Genomic DNA, 15,100 nt, shown 5'->3' on the forward strand with positions numbered 1-15,100 from the left:
TGTGAATGGCAGGTAGGGCCTTTTCATTTCAATATTCTTCCTGGGAGGAACTGAGGCTCAGTGTGGTGAGGGGAATACCCAGGACCAGAGCCCTGATCTGAGCTCACACACATCCCCTCTGAGTGGCGCACTGTTTTCCCAATGCCCGCTGCAGCCATCTCTCTGTGCGGGGAGTCCTCTTTTCCTTTGAATGTGTCTGTTATCTGCTCCGGGGCTGAGGACGCTCTTTGTGCTGGTAGGCAGTCTGCACTTGTTCCTTTCAGTTCTGGCAAGAAAAAGTAGGAATTCTAAAAAGCAGCAATTATCCCTCCTGGTTCCTTTGTACAGAGCTCTGTAAATAGTTTATTTGGATTCGAGGGCCTACAGACTGAAAAACATATTGAACCTCTTGGTAACCAGGTGAATTCTGCATTCAGAACTTGAAAGTAGTGGGAAAGAAAAATATTTCTTTGAAATCAGAGAAGACAGGGTGACCTAAGAGCTGAGGCGTGAGTCTGGATTTGGTCAAATCACAGAAAGAAGGAAGTTTTTTTTAATGGCACATAAGGATCGCCCGCGAGGTTTACCCATCCACGTCTTTTCCCATTGCGTGGAGAATTTTGGAACAGCTGGCTGCTGAGTTGGAAGACACTGAACAGGGCTGAGCTGGGGCACTTCCCAAGCCCCTCCTGCTGCACTCAATACCTGGGTAAAACAAAGAAAATTGTGTTTGCCAGGCTCACTCGCTGAAGTCACAAGATTCCGAGTATCATGCAGCGCTCTGGAATGCCTGCGAAAACTCAGAAGGGGCTCACCACGGGACACACAGGAACGGCTGTTCACCGGACTTTTCAGATAAAGACGTTTAGCACAGAGTTGAAAAATCATGTGATGGTCATGGATTTGGTGAAGAGTAACTCGTTTCCCTCCCAGAGAAGAGCCAAAGTTTGTATCATCCATATGTGTCAAGGACTGAAGACAGCTGAGCAATCAGACAGCAGATATGAGGTACGGCTGAGCCAGGTGGGGAGCCGCAGTTCACACTTGGTTCTGAAAGAAATGGAGCGCTGTGTGTCACACGGACAGCCCAGGTGTTTATCTGGCCTAAGAAATTAACCGCATCTGTTTGTAGTCTTTCTTAAGGTTTTTTGGTCCTAATTTATTTCAGTTTTTGTAATAATGATGGTGGGGGACACGTTGATGAATGTTAGTTACACGCGACAACATCTGCATTTACTAACATTCTATAGGGCTCTCAAAACTTCTGCTGTGGTGGGTTATTGGTATCCACATTTAGAAACATGCAGTATATTTCTGTGAGTTAAATATCTTAGCTCTGTAAGCCTGCAATGATCTGTCTTTAAAAACAAATTCCTATTTGTTTATGTGTTATGCAAAATGTATAGGGTTCTCCTTGATCAGGTTAAAACAAAGTGATTTAAGAATGGTTATTTATTTATTCATTTATTTATTTTTTGAGGATTAACTAATTTTCAAGTGCAGACAACTTTGGAAAAAAAAGGAAAACTCGAAATGTAAAATGTCAGAGTGAAATAAGTATGTTACTCTGAAACATATTCGTATTCTGCAACTGGTGTTGGCTATAAGAGGTTATCTTTTCAGAAAGTAAACACACACGAAATCCGATCGGCTCTTTATTGTACATGGAATAAATTATGAATGACACTGTAATTGACTCCCAGATACCTCACTTACCCATCTCTTTTGATAAATCTAACAAATTGGCAATGTTTTCTGAAAAGGTAACCTTTCTGAATATTGATGCTGTTATTAGGAAAGCCTTCTCATGAATGCCTGCAAATATTCAGATCTTTTGTTCCCTGAACTTGGGAGGAGGGTAGCACACTGTAGAAGGAACAGGTTTAGCAGGATTCAAGGCTGGCTTCTTCTAGTCCCAGCCCTGGGTGCATGAATTTCCATGTTCACAACAGAGATGTAAAGGCCACAGAAATAATGTTGTTAATTAAATTCAGTAATAGTTGTTCATTACTTCATTGCCCAATCAACCAGAGCAAAAGGTGTGCAATTAGAATATATTTGAAAGAAACCGGAGATGTTATTATTCACAAGTAATTAATCGGATGGGGACAGAATTTTATCATTGAATAATTTTCACTGAGGTTATTTTCCAGGCCTCCAGAGAGGGGAAAAACTTGAATTATACCATCATGCATGTTACAATAGTGTTCATGACTCCATTTTACACTCTACACAGCAAACAGTCACTCTTATATTCCTATTTTTTTCACACATGAAACTTCGTTGTTTCTTTCATTATTATATCTACATAGAAGATAACAATGAGAAAAAAAGTGCTTCTTTGTAGGAAGTGGTAAAAACTCCCAATATACTAATAGTCCCAGTTAGATCCTCTTTGGTGATTTAACTCCCTACTACCATTTGTAACCAACAGTTGAACCAGCAAAGTTAAAATGATTCCCAGGCCCCTCTGCTGGCAGCCAGTCTGATGTCTGTGCGGTTCTTGCATGTCTGTGATGTGAGAAGCGATCCAGTGCTTCCTGGGTTAAAGGGCAGGCCGAGTTTAAAAACCAATGGATGGATGACAGCGTTCAGTACCTCTAAATTTTGAACTTTGTTTAGCTTTTAGTTGCAAACATTTCAGAAATTAAATATTCCACATCCATTGAACTACAGTATTCTTTTTATTATTCTCACTGGGGCATGTCAGCACCATTTAGACTGAGGAAACTAGGAAGAAGCAAACCTTCTTGCTCAATTTCCCAAGCTGAACAGATGAGTGAACCTAATTAACAGCTTTTGGGTCCTGCCTTTCATCAGCTCAGAGGCTGTCCATTAACCTGTTCCAGGGTTTGACCATATAGTGCCCAATGGAGTGAAAAATAAGCCAGGTCACTGGGATAAACTCTCAATGCACAAAGGTGCTGGATTAAAAAAACAAAACAAAAACCTGGTTGTTTTCCCAGTACAGTGAGTTTGTGAGATATTCTTTCTGTGAAAATCTTATAGATTTCAAGTACTTCCTATGAGGACCAGCAAATCTTGAGTTGAGTACAAGATCTACAGACTGGGATTTTTCTAAAACCATAGCCTTAGTCCTGAGCTGTGTTAATGCTTGGAGAAACCACCTCTTACTTAAGACAAGCAGTGACCTGGTGCAAATTCAGCTGTGGTCCAGCCACACCCATCCTCTTCCTTAGACTGCCTTTAGTAGGAGCCATAAGTGCAACATTTTGGGCAGAAAAGTAACTAGGGCAGGAAGCAGATGAGGGTAAGGATGCTGCAGATCTTTATACTTGTATTTGCAAAGCCTAGTTCTCTGTTGACTCTAAAATGCCCAAAACTAACAGGAACATTGTATGATAAGGGCTTTCCTCTCTGCATATGAATTTGATAAATTTCAGATAACAGCAAAACCTTAACTGGGCCATGCGATGGGCACATCTTGGAGCTCTGCCTGCTATCCACATTTAAGCATGGGCATATTCTAAGACTCCCTATAAAGCAAAGCTTGGATCGCTTCTCCAATTTTAAGAAGGTAAACCATGTAGAGTTCAGTGATGTGCTTTTATCTCCCAGATGATGAATGTAAGTACCTTCTTATTTCATTGTTAGGGCCTTTCTGATGATCTGGGGCCTTGCAAACTGAGGCTTGCCCACCTGTCTCATAGGTGAGTTTCCAGCACACTTAGTCATGAGATGAGCCAGGGAAACTTTTTGTATTTGGAAATCAAATACTATTGGCCATGCCTCTTAATATTTTTCAAAACCTCTGCCATCATTTGTGACTCTCATTTCTACTCATTTGGCAGGGATGGGGAGGATTTAGCCAATAGTGCTCAGTACTCTATGGGTATAAAGATCATGGTGAACTTTAAAAAAACTACAAATTCCTATTGCCTGGCCAGAGCTACTGTGACTCAGGGCCCAGAGTAGTATCGAGGAATTGACAATAAACAACAAGTAAGTAAAAACCACTTCCATCTTCCATTTCTCTCTCCATCCCACTCATGTTTTCCTCCAACTTCTTGAGCACACAGGGCATATTCATAATCATAGTTTTACAGTCCTTGTCTGCTCATTTCATCACTATCTCTGTTATTACTGTATGTTTCTAATGATTGGCTTTCTTCCTGATTATAGGTCATATTTTCTTGCTTCTTTGCCTTCCAGGCTAGTTTTAAATTGAATTTTAGAGACAGTGAATTTGGCATCATTGGGTGTTTGGTTTTGTGGTATCCTTGTGAAGAGTATCAACTTTGTTCTGGCATGAGGTTAAGCTGCTTGAGCACAGGTTGGTTCTATTGAGGCTTACTTTTGAGATCTGTGGAAACAGATCCAAAGTAGGCTTTAGCACAAGGCAGTGGTTCTTTACTGAGGATGTTTTTGCTCCCCACCCTGGGTATATCTAGTAATTTCTGGAGACAGTTTTGGTTGTGAAAATTTGGTGGTTGTTATGGCTTGTGTTTAGATGTCCCCTCAAAGCCTAATGCAAATGAAGGCAATTTTGGAATTGGCTGAATCTATGTATGATGCTGGGATTAAAGACGTGTGATTACTAAACCACTACACTTGAGTGATTGGTTTGGCACTGCCCTAATCCCGGTAGTCTGAATAAGATAAAAGGGGCAGGAAGACACTGTTAAGGCCCCTTGATGCTTTTGTTGTCTTCTGCCATCATGAACTGTTGCTTCTCTGCCACTCTGCCTTGTAGCCAGCAGATTATGAACTGAAACTTCTACAAACTGTGAGCTAAATAAACCCTTTCCCATTTAACTTTGGGTGTCAGATATTTTGTCTAAGCAAAGAGAGAAGAGTAACTAAGCCAATGGTGGTGGTGGGCATACCTCTAGTTTCTAGTGGGTAAAGACAAGAGATGCTGCTAATATCCTACAGTGCACAGAGAAGCTCCCTTCCTTCCAACAAAGAATTATCTAGCCTAAAATATCCATAGTGTTGAGGCTGAGAATGCCTATTCTAGGGCTAATTTAGCCCCACTATTAAGATGTGACCCTTCAAGGATTCCATCTGACTTCTCAGGTATGACCAGATCTTTGCACATAAGCCAAGAATGGAAAGTCTTTCTAGGTCCTACAGTTGTGTGATCTACCACTTTCTGGTAGTTTTTTCCTGGTTTCAGGTACATTATTTCTCCCACAGGTGCAGATCTGTATTCAGCCAAAGACTTGAGGAGGTTCAGCACTCTCTTTCCTTCCAGTCTTCTGCTCTTTGCAAATTCTGGCTATGTCAGCTGCCCTAAATCCTTTCTCTGCCTCCTCTGCTCATTGAGGTCTCAAGCTCAGTTGAGTTTCCCTTCTCGGGGCCCCCACCAGGAAACTGCCTCTGGGAGTAGGGAAGTTATAGTGTTCCTCTCAGCAGTCCTGTATTGCAGGTTGACCAAGGTCTAGAAAGCATTTTATAGCTTTTGCCTGGCTATTCCATCATGGCTAGAGGTAGATGTGGTTTTGATGTCCCACCAGTGCTGAGAAACTTCACTCTGGGCTTTGATGAATGCTTTCAAATCCTTGAAATGTTTCTTTTGGTCTTATGAAATAAAGCACTCAAATTTTAAGTGCTTGGGCTACAAGAGAACTTGATTCAGGGAATAAAGATGTCACTAAGACAAAACAGGAGGAAAACAAACATTCCCTTTCTTCTCATAGTTATCAAAAGGTGCAAACCAATTTTACCTGTTTTCCAACCCAGCTGAAGAGCTGCTCCAAGATCAAAGTCTTTCTAGTCTCACTTTTCTTCCTGAAGTTCTGGCCTACAAGTAATATTTTTACTGAGATATGCTGGCAACTTTGGCTGCAGTGATGTCACTGGCCCTCCAGAATGAGCTGCCTTGACTGCTGTTTGGGTGTGTAAGTGCTATTCCTCCTAAAAGCTTCAACCTGAACTAACCTAAACTCTGTTGGCAATTTCTGGGAGCCTCCATTGGCAATTCCTGGTTTCTGTATCCAAACACAGGATGAGGGAAACCCTGGAATTGAAAGAGAAATAAAATGATCTCCTGTGAGTCTCAATGCTACCTACTCTCCATAATCTTCCTGCCCTTCTCTCACTTGCCAACGGGAGGCTGGCTGTCAGATCTGTATCCTAAAGGGGTGTGTGAAGCCAGAAGTCTGCAGTTAATTTGGTTGCATCCAGAGGCAAAGGTGGCACTTGAAGTCTCCAATCTCACTACACTGTGCAATCTTTTATGGTAGAAGAAATATGACTTGACCCAGAACATTTTCATCCAAGGCTTATAAGATCTGTGTGATATCATTTTGGCCAGTTTCCACTAGGGATGTCAGCAATGGCTGGGGATGTCATGTCCACTTTTCAGCCATATCAAGGGAGGCAAGCTGGGAGATGAAATGTACTGCTGTGATTAAGGGCATGGGACTGAGATACTGTTGCTAGCTGAGTGACTTTTGCAGCTTTCTTGTCCTATCTGACTCAGAGCTTAGTCTCCTCATCTATGTTAATGAGGACAGTGATAATATCTACCTTATGATGTTGCTGGAGGGATTAAAAGAAATAATTAACATAAAAGGCTGAGCCTGGCATGAAGGCACCATCACATAAAAATGTGTTTTCATTGTTGTCCAAGTTTCTAATGTCCTTTTTCTGCCACCCCTGATCCAGAGCCATGGCATGAAGACTGTGGCCCCAGACCAAGAGAAAACTATAACCAGTGTTTTGTGGATGCTGCCCCTATATGGGCAGTCTTATCTAAATCAAGACCAAATATCCCCTGTCCCTCCTTCCCTATTCGAAGTGTCAGGTGACTTGATTTATGACCTTCTATGTTCTTGTATTGAGATAATCCCCATACATCAAGAAATTGGTTACAAATTGGCCATGAGCTGACAGTAGTTTCCATTCAGAGCTCATCCTCTTGTGTGGTCAGCTTTTAATTCCACCCCTGACAAAACTTCTGAGCATGTGAGTTTGAACGTGGCTACTTCCTATGTGATAAGGCCAGGGCATAGAGCACTAATAGGCAGTTTCTCAAAGACAGATCTCTCTCTCTCTCTCTCTTTCAATTCCTATAAGGATCTAAATGGTGTTTTTCTGCCACATAGAAGGCTGATTAGTCCTCATACTTTAGCCTCCTTAGAATAATCAGGACAACCTTCTAAAAATGCAGAAACCCTGGGCCCTGGGGGCAGGGGTGGGTGGGTGTCCAGAAATCTAAGGTTTTTATTGTTGTTTGTTCATTTTCTCTCTTCTCTCTCTCTCTCTCTCTCTCTCTGATCAAGCCCAGGGACTTATACCTGCCTGGCAAGTGCTCTATCACTAAGTTACACCCCAGCCCCACAAATTTATGTTTTTAACATGAAAACATGATTCTGATGCAGGTCTGAAAACCAGACCACTACTTTGCAATCACATGAACCCAGGAGAAAGTGACAGACACCTGTTTGAAATGCCATGCTAGGAAAGCTGGTGTGTGATAGGGGATAGTGACAGGGTAGATGTGAGTAAGGCGTGAGAGTCGTGAGGCTGGGACCTCTGTGTGTGAGGAGATTTAAGAGACAGAGAAGGAACAAAGGAGACTGGTGTCGGGTGATTCCTGAATTGCCCCATTGATCTTCAGCACAGCTGTGTAAGACACACGGGCCCTGTTTTTCCAGAGAGAAAATTCTGTGAGGCCCAGAGATGATGCAGCCAGCACGTGACACAGTCAGAAATGACAGAGGAGGATTCTGGCCTTCTTATGTCCACTCGGAGGTTGGTGCTTCTTGCCTGGTGCTAGAAAGGAGAAAGAGAAGCAGCTTATCTCTCAGTAGCAATGGCTGGACCCAGAGGTGTTCAGCAAAAGCCAACTACAGCAGAAGCAAGTGGCAGAAGACATTTACAGAGGCCCTATAACTGCTTCCTTTCTCTGCTGTAGGCACCTCTCCCTCCCACAGCTTTTTCACTAAGCACATCCTTCCAGTATGAGGGTCTCACCAATCTGCTTTGCTATTTCTCTTTTAATGAGCAGAGTGATTAAGAAGGAAACACTTGGGTTGGCTTGTTCAAAACTTATGCACCAAGAACTTACTATGTGTTGGGAACTGTGCTACATGCTAGGGACACAGGTTATACAGGCGTGGTTCCTACCTCTGATTATCATCTGATGGGGAAGGCAGCTAGTGAGGGTCTGAGCAGAGCTGTGGATGCAGGGAACTCAGCAAGACTGCACAGAGGGGGAGACATTTGTATACATTCTTCACGGAAGTGTGGGAGGTTTCCAGGCTTAGCAAGAAGAATGAGAGTATAAGCAAAGACTAGGGAAGAGGAAGATGTTTCTGGTGAAAAGACTGGCAGTTTCTGGATGATGGTACAAGAAGGAGAAACTAAACAGGACATGTAGTCTCTTTGGACTGAGGACACAGGGGTTGCAGGTAGAATTTGAAAGCCCAGCTTCTGAAAGGAAGAAGCCAAGAAGTTTGCCTCAGGTCTTCATAAGTTGGGCCAAAAAAATCTGTGCTGTGTGGGATGAAACTCTGAGATGAGATAGAGAACAACCAGCCACGAAAAGACAGTTACTTGGAGCAGTAAGATGAACAGTTTTTAGTGTGTGGCCACAGCCATGATCATTTAAGTCCCCCACCATATGGAATGTAGGAACCTCACTGAATTCAGGGGCCATTTCAGTGGAGCTCCTAGAAGGCTGTGCTTGCAAGTATGGTTAAGTTAGCCTCAGAGTAAAAGCCACTCTAGACCCACAAAGAAGCAACTAGAATATCCAGAGAAGAAAAAGGCCTGGGTGACCTATAGGACAATATTAAGAGGTTTCATACATACATGATTAGAGTTTCAAAAATAGCAGAGAAGGGGCTGATGAGAAGTATTTGAAGAGATAATGGGTTAAAAATTTCTAAGGTTAATGAAATATATGTAAAAGCATTGCTTGTCAAGCATATGTATTCTTCAAATGACAGTCCACAGGGATGTTAGGCAGGGTGCTCTAGTCCAGGAGAGATGTTTGTTTTCTTGTGATCCTGTGTTGATTAACTGAAGCAGCTGCTGCTTATTACTGATATTGCATCAGTGCAGGTAGAACTACAGAGCACTTCCATTTTAATTGGCCATTAAAAAAAGAAAATACAATCTAGCTAATATTGTTTGTATTTGTTTTCTATTGCTGTATAACAAATGATTACAAACTGGGTAGCATAAAACAGCATCCCTTTATTTTCTCACTGTTTTGTAGATCAGAAGTCCGGGTATGGGTTAGATGGCTCCTGTGCTTACAGAAAGCCTCTCCAGGCTGACCCAAAGCAGCATCTAGGGCATGGCTTTCACCTGGGGCTCAGGGCACTCTTCCAGGATCACTGGTTATTGCAAGAATTCAGCTCCTTGTGGTTGCAGAACTGAAGTGCCCACTTTCTTGTTGAGTCTCAGCCAGAGACCATTCTCAATGCCTAGTGGCTATCCTCAGGCTTTGCCATGAAGTTCCAGCCATGGGCAGTGTATACATGTTCGTTTGCCTGTCCAAGGTCAGCTGGATAATCTTCCTGTTTTAATTCTATGACCTATTTTAAAGGGTCATCTGATTAAATCAGGCCCACATCATATACTGTCTCTTTCAATGGACTCATTGTCAACCAATTAGCAGCTTTAATTACATCTGCAAACCCTCTTTGCCATGTAACGTAACTTAATCACGGAAGAGATAGCCCACTGTATTCACAAATTCTGCTCATACTCAAGAAGAGGAGGAAAATATGCAGGGATATGCCTGCCAATATCTTTAATTTTAAAAAATCTGTGTTGGAAAGGAAATAAAAAGAGGCTCAGGGCTTAAAGGCACATAAGTTGTTAAGGCCTGTGTCTAGCAGCTCCATGAGGAAGGATGCTCATGATCTGTTCTATCTCACCTTTTGCTCCTGGCACCAGTTCAGCTTTCAGTAGACATTTGTAGGATGTGTTATGAATGAACAAATGAATGAAAAAGAGAACAAAAGCACATGAAGTGCATCTTAGATGAAAACCTAAGGCCAGAGTAAATGATAGTTGATGATTGTGCACATAAAGGATCTTCCTTTGACTCAACACTTACCTGACACCCCCTACAGAATCAGTCATTTTGCAGCGATCAACAGAGAGACTGACAGATGGATGGGCAGGTATCATCTATATTTTGCTCAAGTGCAGCTATAAAATGGAGGTCACTTGTTTTATCTTTCTTTTCATTAATCAAATTCTAAGTAGTGAAATACTTTTGTTTCCTTTTTGTGAGTCTAATTTATGTCCCTTCTCCAACCAAAAAGAACATTTGGACAGCTCCAAAAATGAGTATCTTGGGAAAAATCCAGGATTTAGAAATAATGTAGCAGAGAAGCAAATAGGGCTAAAAGCAAATGATATATTTTCTCAAAGTAGACAACAAATTGCTCGCCATTTTGTGTACAAGGCGAGAAGCTCCTTCCCAGTACAGCAGTCTGTAGCTAAGAGCCAGTGCCGTGGCACCCAAGGGACCTGTCTGCTTCAGGGCTCTGATGCCTCTGATTCAGCCCTCTATTTACAACAAGTTCATGAAAATCATTATTTTAGCTGCACATGTGCTCAACTGACTAATGAGCTCTGGACACTGCTGGCTTTTCAGTGCTTGACTGTTCGCTGCCTTGTGTTGTTCTGAAGTCCCTGAGAGGCAGCCTATTAAGAGGCGGTGGGTTTGCTCATGTGTTTCAAGGGACTGGGTCTTGATTAAGGGATATGCAGAAAGGATTCCAGGTATGTGTAGGAGATGCAGTGTGCTCAGATCCTCATTGTTGCCTGGTAGGAAGGAAGCATTGCCAGTGCCTAATGTGTGCATGCCACTGAGCTGGAAAAAAATTGGAAGATTCTCTGCAAAACAGTTCTAAAATAATAGCCACTTATTTGTATTTGTCTATCTAATTTAGGACTGTTGCAAAATGAAAATGTGAGTCCCCTTCTTTCAAGTGGAGATTATTGCTAATGTTATTCAAGTAAAACTTTCCCATTTTTTCCATATCCTTTCTTTCTCTTGATTTTTCATGATATTTTAAGTGTGCTATTTAATAGTGGTATCAGTAAAGAAAAACTACCATTTTATATTATCATCATGCATTTTACTGTTTATGTTGTGCAATTCTGGTTTTAACATAGCTGTAGAATCCTTCAACTCATGTGGAATTACCAAAATGACATAATTTGTGTTTTTTAGTTCATCCATGCATACATGTATTTCATTCTTACCAGAATAATGGAAGTACTGCAAAAGCAGCTCCTGTATTTCCTTCCTTGATACAATCACATTCCATAAACCCATTGCTTTTGGCTTGCCAGGGAGTAATGAAGAGCTACAAGGAAGGGCAACTCTGGGTTGCAATATCTTGTCTTCTTTCTCCATTATCATTTCAGCATAAGGATTGCTAACCCATGGGAGCAACACAAGTTGGAAAGACATGATAGGATCGCTCTGTTATTCATGTTCCTCAGACACCCTTACCTGCTTCCTGTATTTGAAGTAGGTCTGGTTTCAAAGAAAGGAGTGGCCTCAGAGCAGTCAGCATTCCTGCTTGATCTTAGATGTAACACAGTCATCTTGAATTCATTGTGAGTCTTGCCTAACTCAGGTGCACTGTGGGCTCAGCCAGACTGTGACTGAGGCACACCTGATGTCACGGTGGTAGCAAGTGAGCACAAACATTGCATGTGCCTCCTGTGCTCACACATCTGTTTCACTGCCCCACTAGACTTCATTTACAAGATGCATGTTTAAAGACGAAGCTATTAAAAATTTTGGATGACAATATCAAAAGCACCCACCCACTTTTCCCACCAAAGGAAAAAAATCAATAAATTAAACCTCATCAAAATTAAAGGTGTGTATGCATTGAAAGACACTATCAAAAGAGTGAAAAGATAATCTGCCTACTACATGGAGGAACCCTGCGGATACTATGTTAAGTGAAAGAAGCCAGGCACAAAAGGGAAAAAGTTATTGGATGGCACTAACATGAGCTACCTGGAATATCAAATGCACAGACATAAAGTAGAATAGAGGCCAGGGAGGGGAATGGTGAGTTATCACTTAATGCAGGGGTCCCTATGGACTAGTACTAGTCTGTGGCCTGTTCAGAACCAGCCATGTGGAAGGAGGTGAACAGTGGGCAAGTGAACGAAGGTTCATCTGTATTTACAGCCACTTCCCATCATTTGCATCATGGCTTCCTGTCAGATCAGTGGCAGCATTAGATTCTCAGGAGCTCGGACCCAACTTGGAACTGTGCACATAAGGGATCCAGGTTGAGAGTTCCTTTGAGACATCCCGAAACTCTCCCTTACTTTGTACAAAAATCTTTCATAAAACCAATCCTTGGTGCCAAAAAAGATTGGAATGGGTACAGCGCACTTGCTGAATTTGAATGGGTACAGGGTTTCCATTGGGAAGAGGAAACAGTTCTGGAGATGGGTGGTCATGATGGTTGCATAATGTTATGAAGATGCTCAATTGCACATTGAAAATGTTAAAAAATGGTGAATTTTACATTATGTATATTTTACCGTAATAAACTATTCAAGATGGTGACATTAAGCCAAGCACATGGACCTGTGAGTGCACATGGACCTGTGATTACACAGGTCCCACGCCCTTGAAGCTGGCTTGTGTTTACTTGTGTTTAAAAAGGGTGAACTCTAAATGCATATGACAGTTCTCAGCTGTAGCTTTTTCCACCAGATGATGAGACTCCTGAGGGCAGGGATCAGGTCTTAATTCTCATACCTCGTGTTTGTTGAATTGAAACTCGAAGAAAAAACACTTATGATATTTTTCTTTTAAAATCACCATATTATTATATAATTTGCATACATTAATATTCATACATCTTTAAAGGCACAGTCCATTTTGTTTTGGCAAATGCACACAGTGGTATAACCAAAACCAAACCCTGGCCTAGGACATTTCTATCCAGCCCCTGGCATCAGCCTTCTGTGACTATCATGTTGCCTGTTCTGGAATGTTCTATAACAGAAATCCTGTGTATCTTCATGATATCAGTGATGTTCTTTTGAGGCAGCAGAGGATAAGTGTGTGGGCCTAATGCAAGTAAATGTGGAATTTTATCCCGGGTGACAGTTTTTAGTCCAGTGATTATCTGTAATCTTTCCTTTTATCCTATCCTATCCTATCTTTCCTTCTCCAGTGTCAGTTACTGCACACATACAATGGAGCTATAGTGGTACCGGCATCTAGATGGCTATTGGGATAGAAAAAGATGTTGTGTGGAAAGTGCTTAGGGACATACTTGGCTCTAGATAAGAGATTACTAGTGCTTAGCTATTGATTGCACTATCTATTTCTTTTCTTGCAGTGCTGAGGATGGGACCCAGAGCCTTGGGTATGCTAGGCAAATGATCTACATACCAACCACTTTTACTTATTTATTTATTTATTTAGAGACAGAAACTTGCTAAATTGCTTGGGCAGGCCTTGAAATTGTAGTCCTCATGCCTTAGCCTTCCTAGCTGGAATTTCAGTGTATACTACCATGCTTAGATTCCTAGTATTCCTATGAATAATATTAAGAATAATTCTTTCTTGCCTTTAAGATTAGATTATAGTAGGCCCTTCTAGAATTGCCATGGAGATTACATAACACCTGTGAAGCACTTAATACAGTATCTGGCCCTTGCTAAGTGCTCCACAGTGTAGCTGCTATAATTTTTCTGTGATAAAGTCATTAAAGACCAAATTGTGCTATCCTTCAATAATCAGAAGTCATCACTTCCCCTAATTTTGAGAAGGTGTGAAAGTCAGGTATGAAAAGGGCTCATATTAGATTGCTTTCCATCAGTCTGGTTGACCAAAAAAAAAAATCACAAAAACCAGCCCCCAGTATAAAACATACGGGGGCCAGGGGAGGTGTTCCATGTCAACATATGAGCCCAGGAAAAGGAAGGATCTTCATCCTGTTGGTGTTTCTGTCTCTGTTGCTTTGAAAGAAGAAAAACAACAATTAAATTACAAGTTGTAGAATTGACTGGGCTACTGAAATCACAGAACTTTCTGAGATGTTCCAAAGTCAGAGTGACTCTTGTTAGGGTATTTAATACTGAAGTAGTTCCCACTGTGCAGAACTCTAAGAGAAGGTAGAAAGTGTTGGTAAACAATTACTGGAGAAAACGTTTCCACGTGAACAAGGCATGGATTCAGTTTCTGGAATCATGAGCTCACTAAGGAGAAAATGTTGCAGATGATAGGAAATATAATAGAACACATGGAAAAGAATGCTTAAGGAATCAAGGGACATCTGCCTCTTTGATATACAAAAGAGTTCAGCTGGATTTGACGTTGTAACTGGGTAAATAACATGCCTATATTTTGGATTTATTCTCCGCCTACGCCTGATGTTTGCCTAGAAATCTCCAGTCAAGTGCTCCATTCTTGCTGTTTTCATTTATACCTGCAAACAGAGGGGAGCTTAAGTTGCCTCGGTAGGAAACCAAAGAGTGAGCTCTCTGCAAGCCACTTCTCATTAGAGAGCTTGAGGGGGGCACTGGGGGGTTGGGGGGGCTGCCTTCCTCCGTGTGTCTAGCAAAAGGAGGAATGATGGAAATGATGAATCATTTTACATCCTGATTTGTCTCATTTTCAAATCAGAACCCTACCAGATACCATCCTCGGAAATAAGAGTGAAGGAGAAACAAGGAGAGTCTGGAAGAGTGAACTATAACATACTCATTCAGATCTCAACAAGGGAACAATCCCACCATTTGCAATCAGATAAGGGATATTATCTCAGTAATAAAAGGCAATTGAGAATCTAAATGAAAAATCTAATGCTTTTCATGCTGATTTATTTTAGATTAGAAAAAGTTAAACCAGATGTAAACATGAAGAGATGAAGCATGAAGAGGGAGTCATGGTGCAGAGATAAATCTCAGATTTGAGTTATTATAGGTGCAGAGTTGCATTAACCAGAAAATACACTGTCTGACATTAGTTACCATTGCAGAAGAGAGTTCACAAGATTGAAGACAAATATATAGCTCTTGTGAAGATCAAGCATACATTGAGATTGGTGTTGGAGAGATATACCGTCCCCAAGAGAGGCTGTGCTGCCCAGCACTTCAACCCAGATCCATCCGCCCCTCGTGTTGTCTGCCCCGT

General features: G+C 41.6%; 1 protein-coding gene across 9 annotated transcripts in view; it reads left to right on the forward strand.

Moving 5' to 3' along the window:
- The first annotated feature begins 208 nt into the window (after positions 1-208).
- CUNH10orf90 (chromosome unknown C10orf90 homolog) overlaps positions 209-15,100 on the forward strand; it is a 265,804-nt gene continuing 250,912 nt past the window's right edge. For 8 of the 9 annotated variants that reach the window (XR_015440433.1, XM_087185154.1, XM_087185153.1 and 5 more), the window contains exon 1: positions 209-987. Coding sequence is in view for 7 of the 9 variants with exons in the window: in XM_087185154.1 (XP_087041280.1) it covers positions 751-987 (237 nt within the window). In the remaining 2 variants the exon portion in view is untranslated. The remainder of the gene's footprint in view (positions 988-15,100) is intronic. The other variant, XM_087185160.1, reaches the window with a different exon arrangement.

Source organism: Heterocephalus glaber, unplaced genomic scaffold, assembly GCF_053883595.1.
Source record: "Heterocephalus glaber isolate CG9 unplaced genomic scaffold, H.glaber_assembly_v1.0 deba00001497, whole genome shotgun sequence".
Lineage (NCBI taxonomy): Eukaryota > Metazoa > Chordata > Mammalia > Rodentia > Bathyergidae > Heterocephalus > Heterocephalus glaber.